The sequence below is a fragment of the Triplophysa rosa genome, linkage group LG4, assembly GCF_024868665.1.
Source record: "Triplophysa rosa linkage group LG4, Trosa_1v2, whole genome shotgun sequence".
In the NCBI taxonomy this organism is placed as follows: Eukaryota; Metazoa; Chordata; class Actinopteri; order Cypriniformes; family Nemacheilidae; genus Triplophysa; species Triplophysa rosa.
In genome coordinates, this window is record NC_079893.1 from 10096604 (window position 1) to 10111394 (window position 14791).

Here is a 14791-nt window from a genome sequence, read left to right on the forward strand (position 1 = left end):
ACTTATATTTTTAATGATATATTAGTAAAAAAAAAAAAACATAATAAACGTCCGGGTGTCCACTCCCTGTTGACGATTCTACACGATTTGGAAGTAACACCATTTGGAAAACTTAATTTTTAACTCATTTACGTTTTAATTTGAACATTTACGTTAGTGCAAGAAATCACTACAGTTACAAACATTACAATGTTAAGGTGAAAAAATATGATAGGTACGTTGAGATGTGGGTTACAAATGTCCACCAAGTAAACCTGCACAAACTAAAAACACGTAAAGTTTATCTCAAGTGTCACCTATTATTAATAAGATGAAATGATAAACCCACTAATATCGCTTGCTTATTAAATCAAAGACACATGCAAAGTTACCCTAAATACTATCCCCAAGTTTTTCCACATACATAAACAACATACAATTGTGCATATTTTTCAAAATATATTAACATCATTACACATACCATTTACCACATTCATATTAAACCACATGTAAATTGTCATGATTAAAATTCAAGTCACAGTGTTCTTGAGTGAATCATCAGAGACACCCTTTTGTGTTGCATTTACAGAAGAACAAATTAGATTTCACTCACATTAAGGAGTTGTGTTACAGTTAGGGCTAAGTGCTCAAAGCATGGTCTGAGAGCTCAAAGAACAAAGTCTTTTGCACATTCCCATGTTAATTGTAACTTCCACGTGGGTATTGAAAATAACATGAAAATGGAAACATTTCAACATCGTCCATTTTTAATCACCCATTAGCCTACAGAAATTAATTTGAATGGTACTGTAGTGTGACAAAAGAATTTTTAAATATAGCATGTAGTCTGCAATTAATATGTGGTCATAAAAGCTGCATGCGTGAAATAATTGAAGAGGAAATGGATGAAAAAAATGCTGCATGTGAAACTGCTATCACTGCTTGATGTCAATTATCTATACATGTCTTGCATATCGAAATAAACACAAAATACTCCCATATTCTTAACTTTCAGCATTAATGAGAACAAATGTAGACATATTGCATATTATTCACTACCCATAGTCTTGTTCTTCATGGGATAAACAATACTAACAGACCATTGTTTTAAAAACAAGGATGATGTGGTATGAGGAATTGAGATCTTTAAACATAAAACAGTTTCTTTAACCCACATTCACAGAGGCACAGGGCACATAGAGAGACACACCAGATTAAAGGCATAGAAACAGACCTGCATGAGCACCATACAGTCACCACGATCTGAGTACATAGCAGTGGGGCGGATATACGTCCAGTCAAAGTTCCGCAGTTTTAGTGCTGTACACCGATACTTCCTGCTTAAGGAAAGCAGACAGCGGGCCAGAGTGTATTTAGCAGCGCAGCTGATCGCTTTGACAAAACGCACGGAGTCAAAATGCATCAGGAAACAGGGATCATCCTAACACAGCAGAGAGATGCAAACCGAACATAAGTATCACCACTAAAGTTCGTATAAATGAATTCATGATGTAATGTATAAATCTAAATTCTGCTCACTGAATCAGGATCTCTGCCATCCAGAACCAGTAGGTCTTCCAGGTCCCAGATCTCTGTTCGCTCATAACTGTCCTCCAACCCATAGTGCTGCAGCTTCTTTGTCTTTGAACGCTTAACTCTCCGACACATCACCACTGAGATCTGGACTTGTTTATCTTTGGCTACATAAAAATAAGTTCCGTTAGTATTTTTCTTTATTACAGCCATTTGTCCTGCCATATCAATATATCTTTAACTTGTGTCAACTGTCAAGTAAAATATTCAAAGTCCAGTATAAGTGTTGCAAGATAAAAGCAGGCACGGCACACTTGTGGTGTGTAGAATTCGGATCCAACAGGTTTATTTAATATAACGCATTATAAACTCCTTGAGAAGTTATTCAGGCAAAAATATGAGACCCCTTAATCTGAATGCTATGGGTGTCAGAAATGTGGAGTCATGCAGCCCTTTGTTATTTAATTTCTAAACCAAAACAAAGCCACAACTGTTTTATAAGTTGCCATACATCAAGACAATTGCAAGCATATCTTCAGTAAACTGGTCATTGGAAGTCAGCAAAGTGATGAATTGTGTTGTATTTTTTAAATATTTTAAAAACGATTTCTGACCATCTCCCTATAATCTCAATTTTTAAGCATAAATAATCATCATAATTTAGCATAAACATTAAATAATATTATAAAAAACCATGCACCAAACACAATTCTCTTACTAGAAACACAGAGGAAATGTCGCCCCTGTTGCTGCTCCTCGATTTCTATAAACTCCTCCAGTTTCTGTCCCTTCGGTCGGAACACCATTCTGGCCATCTCTTTCCTCAACAAAGATGACATCTCAGATGCAAAAAGAGGGAGAAAAATGAGACGTTACAGAGAGCGAGAGCAGAGTGAGGAATACAATGTTTCGCTGAGGTGGATCTGGTTGGCAGGGCTCGTCTCCCCCCATCCCTCACTTCCTCTGCTGTGCATTTGCAAAATTAATTGACAAAGAGGTTTGCACATAGTTTTGTTTCAGCATGTATCAAAATACTGTGTAATAGGAATAAATCACACTTTGGTCTCTCTCAGTGGTGTTTGGAGAATGCAAATATCATTCATGCCAGGACTCATTTTGGATTTAAATGTATTCATTTTGCAGATGCTTTTATCCAAAGTGTCTTACAAATGAGAGAGCATTTAACATTTTAGATGTTTAACTTTCTGAAGAAGCAACGATGTTAAGTTTTCATATGCAGTGTGTATTTGTAACCAAAATACAACGTATAATGTATAAATACAAATAAGTGATGTAATGGACTGTAATGTTTGTGTTGGTTGAGTGGTTATGTGACAGTAAGTAACTTCTTTAAAATCTTTAATATTGCCACACTGTAAAAAAACACTTAAAAAAGTTTTTTTGGCAGAGGGAGAAAAATAAAGTAAAATAACAGTTTTTACTGTAAAATTACACATTGTCATGTTTTATCTTGTAAATTTGAAATCCTTTTCTGTAATTTCACAGTTTTTACTGTATTTCAAAAATACATGAAGATTTTGTAAAATTACAGTTTTTTACTTTATACATGAAAAATCTGTAAAAAACACAATTATATATTTTTTACAATGTATCATTTGTACATTGTTTTCAATATTGTTCAGAAACAAAACAAGAGGATAGCAGATAATACATTTTTGGACTAATGTATCACACACATATACACACACACTCTAACAAACTCAATACTGACTTTATCTTATTGATGAGCCATGTCTGGTTGATTGCACTTAAAAGGCCTTTGGGGAAAATGCATAATCGGTTATGAAAACACATATCCCTCTTAAATCTCAATCTTCAAAGGAACCCATTATAATTATAATCTCTGCAGGGGTAGCTTTTACTGTATTGACTGTGGTCCCATCAACCTTTAAGGATTCGATATCCAGCGGGTCTAGAGATGCATAATTTATAGCCACAAAACACATTCTTACAAACAAGTGTTCTTATTGTATCTTATCAAGACCCTCTCAGTTTGTGGCCTTCTGGAGATCCATCTGTGTTTTCAGTAGGTAATGTCAAAAAGCCACTCAGGAACTTTTTAGCCAGAGTCAGATGAGGAAACGCTCACTGCATTTGGTCTTCAGACTAGCTTTTAGCTGATCTTTGAGGTTTTACTTATGGCCACTACATTACATTGTCAGCTTTAAAGGAAGATCAGGAGTAGAAAATGCGGTTCTGAATTTTATCCTCCCAGGAGGATTGCTTGAGTAATGGAGGATTTGAAACAAGCCAGGCAATTCTTGGGTTTTGAAAAGACCAACAAACAAATACCAAAACACACGCTAAACTTCATTTACACCACATACACTTGTTAAATGTACTCATGGGCGTAAATCCAGTAAGTAGGATATTTTATTCACTTTAAATGAAGTGATTGTCTTTAATGTAGTTGATGCTGATTCATTAATATTTAGTTGTGGCAAAAAATACTGATTACCGATGTATTTTTCCATGAATCTGCTATGTTAGCGATTAAAACGTTACTTAGCTAGTTAACGTTAGATTAACTGTTTACAATAGCTTGTTGCATAGTGCGGAGGTGGGCGAAATGGCCAAAAATCTATTTCACAGAATGAGTAATTTTATTTCACAGTAACAATATATTTCATGAAACAATCTCCCATTATAATTCCATATTTTATACCTCATTTTTCTGAGATTGATTTAACTAATTTATTTATTACAGTTCATTTAAATGCTCACCATAGTTAAAATGTAGGCAAGTTATGTATTATTTATTCATATTTATCTTCTGGCTATATCATATGTATACAGTAGGAAGATAGACAACATATATAACAATAAAGTATGAATATGCACAAACAATGAGAGTATGACTAGTGTTATAAACTGGTGTTCATGGGGTCTGTACTGTAGGTCTTTATCGCTCTTCACTCTCTATTAGATGAGCAATTTTAGTGTGTTGCGACTCTCTGTCTTTAGGTTTGTTTATTCTCGGGCTTGTTTTTGCACTGCAGGTCTCTGGTGACTCCTCACGCGTCTCCCAAAACTGGAGGTAGAAGCGCGTCACATCAAAGCGCTCACGCGCTCGCGAGCATCATCGCGCATTTCATCGCAAGTTTCACCTTGGCTCGCCTGAAGTTAAACTTTATAAAACTATTAACAGCTTTTCAAAACAACCTGACTTCTGAAATACGTGTTGAGAATGAGCTTTTTTAAATGCTGGCGCAGATCCCTGCACGACTGCGGGTGAGAGAAGCGCCGGACTGGAGCTGATCACTAAACTACAGACTGAAAGAAGGTCAAAAGAATGTTTGATACGTTCATTTGTTACGGGTGGATTCATTCATTAGTTTTTTTCAGAATAGCGCCTAATTTGCAGAGCGCCGAGTTAACCACGCCTACTTATTTACATTCCGCGGAATGCACGGAATAGAAAAATCTCTTACGGTTGACATTTTATTCCGCGGTAACGGAATATTCCGTCATTCCGCCCAGCCCTACGTCACACACTGCAACTAACACGCCGAGGCCGTTTCCAATGCATTGTTTTATTTGTGGCGACCTGGCATGAAGTTAACATTAAAGGCCACAATTAGCCATCGATCCGATCCTTGCCATTCGGATTCCGTGTCACACACAGTCGCGCACATACCGGTGACAATTTAGTAACTTTGGCACTATATTTAGCGAATTTCAGACCCCTTTTGTCGACAAAAGGTGCACAGCTTTCATTCAGTTGGAAAAGGTCGTTTTCTCAGCATCTATTTTGTGCATTGTGTGCGCGGCGGATAAGCTAAACATTCAGTTGACTGAAACTCAGGCGACTCATCAACGAGTACAACACAGAATTCAAGCATCTGTCACTGTTACTGACTGTTTGGGTACACGAACGTGAACATGCTTTAGTGCATTCATGCAGTTGATTATGTACAATTTTCTGTTGTTTCCTACATTATCAGTTGCTGTTGTCATTTTGCTCAAAATGTATCATATAGTTCTCTGTGCAATTGTCTTACCCCTCTAAATATCTGGGTCATTTGTTCATTGTCTTAGTCATTCAATGCAAAATGGTTAGACCAGTTGTCATAATCTGTCAGGCATATTAAATTTTCTTACACTTACAGGGTTATTGATCCAAACTGTGACTAGATTTACTTTGCTCACAGGTTGCTTTCACTGTTAGAAACTCAGATCCTTCATTCATACAACACACACACTGTACAGAGATTTTCCACAAGGATCTCGCCTCTGATGAGGAGAGGGCTCTGTTTCAAGATTTACAAAAGCATTTCAGATATCGTTGCATTTGACCGCTGCATGCGTTGCAAGAGTAAGACATCCCAAAGCCAAAGGGGGAGTAGAAAATATGTAGCCTAGTTTGATTCCTCATACAGCACTGCTTACAGTTCTGCCTGAGGGGTCTCCATATGTTTATCTTTTTTTGTGTGCAATTTTTCCCACTATGCTGTAAAATAATGTTGCATTTATTTCATCACAGTGACTTTTTTCAAGCTTGATGTGTAATTTGTTGACAGACCAACAGAACAAGTCGTCGCTGTCTGGCGGAATCCTCGCATCTCCAAAACCATTATTTTTCAGGAAATTATTAAACATCGTATCGTTAAAGTTGGTATTATACCTTATATTGCTATCATATACTGTTGTGTACCAATATTAACACAACATTTCCCCAAAACCATGTTTAATAGGAGATACAAGGTTTAAGACTTGGGAGCAAGGAGATACGAGATTACGCTGTCATTGATAAGAATGGTACGGACACAGACGTCGCTGCTGCCAGCAGTGTTCATCAAAGTCTGCGGTCGCGTTGAGCCTTTTGACAAGAGACGACGCTTTAAAAGCTAATGAAAGCTAATGATTGTGGTTACATACATCTTCCTAAACTCTATTTTAAACGTTAGAGATATGAGTGATGCAATACCAAAATAAAACGTTAAACAGACTGTCTAATATAGGCGGAAATTAATCTGCACTCAAATAAAGTCGGCGGTCGCGTTGAGCCTCTTGACAAGAGAAAAGGCTTCAATAGTTAACCAAAGCTAAAGACTGTGGTTACATACATCTTCCTAAACGAGTAAGAACTATAAGTGATGTAATACAAAAAATGATGAGCTGACTAGGCTGTCTAATAGGCGGAAATTAGCCGAATCTGCTCGCAAACTTACCTTCGTGGCTCACGGGCTTCCTTCTGCACCGAAGCATTACAGATAGATTTTTAACAAAACAGGCCTACTCAAATGTATCTAACCTAACTATTTTCACTCGTTATTGTCTAAAAAACTTTCAATCAGGAGACGTAATGCCTAGAGGCTCCCGCGGAGTGAAGAAGAGGTGGAGTTACGAGACTTCTCAGACAGTTGAAGTCTCCAATGGAGTTAAGAGATTTGCTCTCAAGCTATTTTCAACACTTTGGATTGGTTAATAATTTGTAAAAATAACAGACCCACATGGGGACTGACCAATAGCATCGATTTGTGAAAAAATATGAAATTGACCAAATTTGGACATAGGAGGTTTCCGCCCGACAAGCGACGAAGTGTAAATTGAATCATGTTCAATCTTTTGCTATCAGTGTCCCACATACAGGTACGTATAACTTTGTACTATTGAAAGTGAAATAAGTGCTCACAAATTTGTACAAATTTGTACAAATTGTTCTGAGAAATGCACATATTATTTAGCTAATTTTAAGAATGATTAGAGAAACGCTCCAAAGCAATTGAGAAAAACTGTAATAAGGCAAAACATCTTTATAAGAATGGGTGCTTAAGAAAATACTAATGTCACAGTATCAATCACAGGCAAAGGAGACAGAAAGTATTGAGGGACAGGGAGAGCAGGGTCAGGTAAGTGTGTTCAGCTTTTATTAAAGGGAAATGCACCAAAAAATGAAAACTCTGATGAATTACTCTCTATATGTTCCAAATCTGTATAAATTTCTTGTTGATGGCTTGATTGTAAGAAACATTTGCAATAAATAGTTTCGAAGAAAACTCAGCTTTTTCATTGAACCAGAGAGAAACTTTGAAAATAACCATAATGATACAGTCTCCATGCTACAATAATGATAGTAGCAACTTAGCAAGGCTTTCCTCTGTGTTCACATATCTTTATGTCACCGTTTGCATGGCGGAGAACCCAAATGCAGGCAGCCAGAGGGATGAAGGGGTTAACACAACAGACTTTATTTAAACAAAGAAACAAAACAAAAGACCCACAATGGAGTAACGAAGACAGGACTAAATATAAAAAACAGAAACAAAAATACTTCCCTAGAGGGGGCAAAAACAGCAGGACAAAATAACCAGAACTAAACACGACCAAACGTCAAAACTTCAAAACGCAAGGCTTAGACTGGATGAGACAAGGAGCACAAGGTACAGGTATACGTACATAAACACAATCCACGAGCACAGGACAAAGAAACATGAGGGCATTAAATAGGGAAGACAAACTAAGGATAACGACACAGGGCAGGTGAGGGTAATCAGAAACTGCAGGGGAAACAATACAGGAAACGAGAGGGACGGAAAAAAAAAAGAAACAAAAGAGAAAACAAATAATAATAAAAAAAAAAAAATAATGTTTCTCTCCACACATAACCAAAGGCTTTGTCATGACTCTGCAACAGGACCAAGAAAAACATGACTAATAGAGGCAGAGCCATGACATCTTTATAAGTACAATTTTGACGGTATTATTTGTGTCCCCTTTAAAAATTGCTCTTGAGAAATTTTATGTTTACTGTTAAATTACATTTACGCCCATGAATGTACTACAGAAATATTTTTCTTATTTTATTTCCAGTCAAGCCTTTTTGACATCTCAAACACATAAAATGGAATAAAGTTACAGTAAAACCTTGACGTATGGTTAGACATTGCTCTGTGCTCTATTTCTTTTTGACAACACATAATTTCACTGTACAATAAATATAATGTAAACCAGATTGTAGTAAAACAACTGTTTATGAACGTTTATTGTTTTCAGGCTGTTAATGCAAACAAATATAAAAACTTACTTTGTATATAATTTATTTTTATATGATTTAATATATTTTTTATATAAACAAACTTGATTCCATGTCATTTATGTGGTGCTTTTTGAAAATAGACATAAAAATTATTTAAATAAAAAAATGTAATCCCAGTTAACAACTCAAATGAATGACCACAATTGTAGTTTTTTACATGGTTTATTTTTCAGTTTTGTGAGTGTGGGGCAATGCGTTGTGGTTAAGGATCTGAGTTGTTAATCAAGTTGATCTTCTAAGTTCAGAGCCCAAAAGGGTTATTGAACTATCACTAGTTTTCTTGATCAAGACACATAAACTCAGGTTTCCTCTGGCGCTCTGATTTAGAGATAAGTGTAATGTTGGTCACTTTGAATAAAAGATAAATAAATTACTCTTTAGAGCCTGTCTCTAATGCTGCCATCAGCACCCTACCAACCTCTCATCTTCATTTTGTGGTGCTGTACACAAAGAAGATCACATCTAAGTAAACATCTCGATATACCAAAGTATGCTATAGTGGACAAAACTAAGAGAAAAAGACCTTTTACTGAATAAAAATAGGAATCAAGTACTCCAAGGTTCACTTTATCAGTTTGGCTATGTGGAAATAAACTGTGTGGATAATTTACTCAAAGTTTATTGTAATGTTTATATGCACAGCAATGGACATTTAGTTTGGTTACAGTCTAAAGGTTTTGTGTTCAGTTAACACAAAATGTGTTGCCCTTAAAGGCGGGGTGTCAGATTTCTCTTAGCCGTTGTTGATGTTCAAATCACCAACACCCCTACCCCCATCTTTCGCTTTCGTCAGCACTCGGCTCAACTAATGTCCATCCTGTGCACTGTGCACTTTAGTGCTGATTGGCTACAAGGTTGTTTTGGTACTCGGCCCGACTTTGTCTAAACAAGCGTATTTCGGAAATCGGACCTGAACACATCTCTATGTTATTTCTGGGACAACACAATTTGTGTCACTTTTAACTTAGCTTGTGTTGTCCCTTTTTATTTGCAATTTCTTTGTATTTAATATGTGACACATAATATGTTAACAAATATAACACAAACAGTGTGTTAATGATTAACACATCATTTTTGACAGGGAACTAAGTGAGAATTACAGTTCCATGTTTTAAAACAATACTACAGACCTGGAGTCAGTCTCTGGTGAGAAAAGGGTTGTTGATAGAAAAGATTTTTCACTTAATTTAATCAGGAAGATGTCTAAATTGGCAGTTCTTTCTTTCTCATTTATTTACAACATCAAATTCAAGCATTTTGGTCCATTAAATTAGGTTCGCTGGTGTATTGTAATTTCAATTTATCATCTGAAACCGAATAGTGCGGTAGGACCATTATAAAACAAATTTAGTAAACCTGTGTGGTTTTCTGTTGTAGCTTTACGATTTTATGTATTTTGAGATGCTGTTCTGCTCACCACAGCTTCTGTCAACTCAAACCATTCTCGCCAATCTGTTTCCCTCCTTCATCAACAAGGCATTTCTGTACGCAGATCTTGAATGTTTTATTTTATTTTTGGCACCATTCTTGTGTAAAATCAAAGAGAACAGCATTTCCAAAAATAGTCAAACCAGCCTCTCTGGTGACAACAATCATGTCATTGCCTAAACCACTTGGTATCAGATTTTTCATTAGCCTACAAATTTACAGCTCCTGACCTGGATTGATCTGCATGATTTTATACATTGCTTTCTTTTCCACTATATAATTTCTATTAACAAACAATAATTAAAGAAGGTCAGGAATGCTGAAAGATCATTTATATGAACTAAATTTCCACCAAAACATGTGCATGGTAATATTTATTACTACAATGCAAAAAAGCAATTATACAAATAATCAACATTTGAAACTGTGTTTGCGGACTGTAGTCATGTGACATGTCTTTACTCAGTCAGTTGACTAAGCAGAACTGTTTACCCATTTGATGCAGTGAGGTCAGAATGACATCAGACCGTGTGTGGGTATTTGACACAAGAATGCATTTGCCCCAAAATCTATAGCCTACAAATAAAGTGCCAATTAGAGTCTTTCAGAGCACTTGAAAGACGCCGCTTGGACTTTTATGCATTGCAATGACTATAAAAAGAGCCACAGGATTTATTTACTACTCCTAATGCCTGTGTGTGAAATTCTCTTTTAGTCATGCTCTTCATTCGTCCTTCTCAGGAAGAGATGTGGAAAGTGATCAATAATTTCCAGTGAGCAGCAGTCAATAACTCACACAAAGGGACTGGGTTTATATCGTAGGAAACATGTCTATTAGATTTTTTCATGTTTATATGGGCGTGATGCTAATGGTTAAGTGCTGAGTATCCTGTATCTCGCCCACTCACGTATACTCAGGTGTTCTTAGGTTTGGAAGAGATAAAATACATCCACTTCTCTCAATAGAAATACAGCCAAACAAGCAACATGCCACATTTATCATGGTACTGTGGTGGTTTGTGCAAAACAGCTCTTTATTTTCTTGTTTTGATGACAATGGAGGCTGATTCGTAGCCTACTTACATGTAATGAAATCGTTATTTTTTGCAAGCGTTGTTTATTCAACAGTTTTTGGTGCTTTTTTAAGGTAGAATTTGAATACTAAAGTATGTTGAGTATTGACAAGTTCAACATATTGTGATGTCATGTTTTTATTCATGTTTTTTTTCTGTATTTAACAGGAGTCATATTTATGAATGACATGAGGGTGAATAGATGATAACACAAATGTTATTTCTAGGTGAACACAGGGGTCTTCAACGTTTTTCAGGGCAAGGACCACATTAGATGAGAGATGCATGGAGCAGGGACTCCCTTATACTAAATGTGTAAACGGAGCTATTTACGTAAATAGAAACAACCAGTATTGTCACAGAAATATTATGTTAAGACATTACATTAGCACTATTATACATGTTATTGTTGCACACATACTTTTCTGTGTATTATTTTTATTGTTAATATAGATTGTTTGATTATTTTAAGAGATTTGCAGCATCATACATTTTAATTTTACTGTGAGATGGACAGGCTTCAGTAAGATGACTGACCCTGGTTAATGGCACAAAGAATTTTCCAGTGTTGTCTTTCTCGTGGAACAGCATTAGCCGGGTTTCCATCCAAAGTTGCGAATTTAGCATATGCGCATAATTGGACTATGCATAAAACATTTGCGAATAAGCACCGTCTCCATCCAACTATCAACCGTCACTTCCTAATAAACTGCCACTAAATATCAGTAAGAAAAGTAAGAGAAGCCACTGAATATAACACTTTTCATATATAATAACGCTTGCTCAAGCAGACGATTACGAAACACAATAAATGCGGTGCTTGTGGATGCCTGCTGTTTGGGAAACACAGTCGTGACAGTTCTAAGAGGCAATTACAGAAATACTTTGACGACTTTGCTCAGGTATTTAAGAATGACCATAACAACACGTCTGATGCTGTGTAACAAGATCAGTACTTAGTCAGGTTACGCCGTCAGTTACGTGACTTTTTAAAGGAATTTATTCGGCAAATGCGTTTCCATCTCCCATATTCGCATTAACCCCTTTTCGCAAAAATGAAAAACCACCTCAAGCGAGCGTAAAAACGTTTAATTTAAAACCAGAGTGATGGAAACTCGCTTATTGTCGCGGCTGTTACACGAAAATTCACGAGTTTTTACTGCTGAGCATCATATCAGACTAGAGCAACATCGAGTCCGCGTTATTTTTGGGGCAACTTGTTTGACGTGCACCATAAGTAGGCTAACAATAAACAAATTTGAACAGAAGTTCAGAAATATATGAGAATGCACTTTATTTGCACGCAACTCCTTTCATGCGTACTCTGAACTTATCGGAAGGGAGACAGAGAATGCACTCTAAACTTACAGTCTTGAAAGAAAGACATAGGTACTTATTTGATTTAGGGTCCTACCGGTTTTTATGATGCAGATGTCTTCTATCGCTTCGCTTCTGCTGCCTGAATGGATGTTTTTTGTCCGCACGCAGGTTACAATTGCAATGCGCGGGAGCTTCAAGTCCGCGCGGCCACGCCGGTGCGAAGCTTAAAGAGAACATTGCTTGTAATATTTCTGTACCCATGCTGTACATTTTTAACAAAAAGTTGCCTGTGAGTAAACAGTAATTAGCGGACACCTTGCAGTTCCACCGCAGACCAACGGTTGAAGACCCATAATCCCTCAACCAGACCAGCTTCAATGAGCAAAACCCTTTCTTCTTTGACAAAGGTGTAGTTCACCGAAAAAGAAAAAATCTGTCATCATTTACTCACACTCTAGATATTTTGCCCCAGTACGACTATCATTCCTCAGCAAAACATAAAAGAAGATATTTTGAAGAATGTGGGAAACCAAAAACCATTGGTCCCCATTGCTTTCTGTTGTATGGACACAAAGCCAATGCAAGTCAATGTTTAGCAAGAAACATTCTTTAAAATATCTTCTTTTGTGTTCTGCAGAAGAAAGAAAGTCATACATGTTTGAAATGAAAAGAGGGTGTGTAAATGATGACAGAATTTTCCTTTTTTGGGGTGAACTGCTTCTTTAAGATGAGTTTTTAATTTAAACAAAAGACGTTTTAATGATTTCTTTATGGCTAACTGTACGTGATGGTTTTGTACCAACTCAATTCACAAACCAGCAAAATGGCGCACTCTGTTGGTAAAAACGCGTATTATATATTTGGGCAACAATTTGCAACTCCCACTTGAAATTGAAGACTCTGAAGACTGATATTTAAGCTAATATTTTCTTTATTATATTAATAATACTATATCTGTTCTTAGGGCTACTTGCTTTCTATTGTGTACCATGATACCTGATCATACTAAATGTAGAAGTGTAAAGTGAATGTGAAGTTATACATTTCTTGTAAACTAGACTACATTAATCCAGCTGTAAATCTCAATGACAGCTCGATTAACAGGAATCTTCATATTACATTTTTGTAATTAGTTTAATCAGCTGACTATAAATTGACTGTGCCATATAGCTGAGGCTTTCATCCATGACCTACAGTTCACTAAACGCTGGAAAAGTCCCTGTGGAGCAGCTGGGGTTAAGTGCTTTGCTCAAAGACACAATGGTGATTGAGCAAGATGTTATGCTTATAATAATATATAAACATAAAACAACAATACATTCATAAAAGTGATCTTAAAAGAAATAACACATTTTATTAATTATAAATTAATTAAAACCTAAATACATTTGTACAAAAATACAACACCTTAAACACTGGTTTAGTGCTATTAAGGTTTACTTTTCTGGAACACCTTTTAGGAAGTTTGACATTAGCTTCTCTGTTTTGTCATGCAATTGACTATCTATTGTTGGACTCCTGTTTTTTTTATATACTAAAGTTAGTCCGTTATGACTTAAAATTGATATTTCCAAACTGACAAACTAGAGCAGTATATATAAAATAACATTGTAAAACAATGTAAAAGACTTGCAAATTAACTAATGCAACAGTGCTCTTAAATTCTACTTGCATAAAAATATACTTGACCTGTTTAGTCCAATCACAGCATAGTGAAATCAAAGTACAATTATGAATGTTTCTTTAATATTCTATTTTATAATTGCTATCATGTTTTTATATATGCTGGTTTGAAATGGCTTAAGATCAACATGTTCAAAATATTTCATATATACAGTAAATGTTTCATGTTTAAAACTCTGAAATTATACTTGAGACAACATTAATATTTAACATAAAAAAATACAACTTCACATTTTAGTTTGGAAGCCCTGGGAATCTGTGTGGATTGTTTGCTTATTTGCCACATAGAAACCCTCATGAGTAGGGTTGGGAATCGTTTCAATTTTATAGATTCCGATTCCGATTCTGCTTATCGATTTCGATTCTTATCGATTCCCAGTTTCGATTCCACAGTTGAAGTAAAACATTTAGATATCAACCTGTATGGTCATTTAGCCTGCTTATTGACTTGTTTGCAAAATATATTTATATATTTATGAGCACCGTTTTGTGTATATTTACACATAGAAACACCTTTTTTCTGATTTATTACAATTTGTATTACCATAGTGAACTACATCATGGTTAAACTGCAGTTACTATAATGCAACTATGGTTAATTTGTGATTCCTGTGCTTTAATGCAAATTCTATAGCTAAACTATGCTTACTATAGTAAAATTATGAAAATTAAGGCGATTTTTGTATAGCAGATCATGCAACGCATGTACTTTTCT

The 14791-nt window shown here is 35.8% G+C and overlaps 1 protein-coding gene across 2 annotated transcripts; it reads right to left on the bottom strand.

Annotated features, from left to right (window-relative positions):
* Positions 1 to 140: 140 nt before the first annotated feature.
* On the bottom strand, positions 141 to 12682 carry exoc1l (exocyst complex component 1 like). 2 transcript variants are annotated; one of them, XM_057332425.1, is made up of 4 exons: positions 12488 to 12682; positions 2231 to 2351; positions 1519 to 1679; positions 141 to 1420 (listed from the first exon to the last, which is right to left on the bottom strand). In XM_057332425.1, the coding sequence occupies exons 2-4, from the start codon at positions 2349 to 2351 to the stop codon at positions 1157 to 1159; spliced, it is 546 nt and encodes a 181-aa protein (XP_057188408.1). In that variant the 5' UTR covers positions 12488 to 12682; the 3' UTR covers positions 141 to 1156. The 2 variants fall into 2 exon arrangements, with proteins under 2 accessions (XP_057188408.1, XP_057188407.1); XM_057332424.1 differs by lacking the exon at positions 12488 to 12682 and having other exon boundaries at positions 2231 to 2793.
* Between the last annotated feature and the right edge of the window lie 2109 nt (positions 12683 to 14791).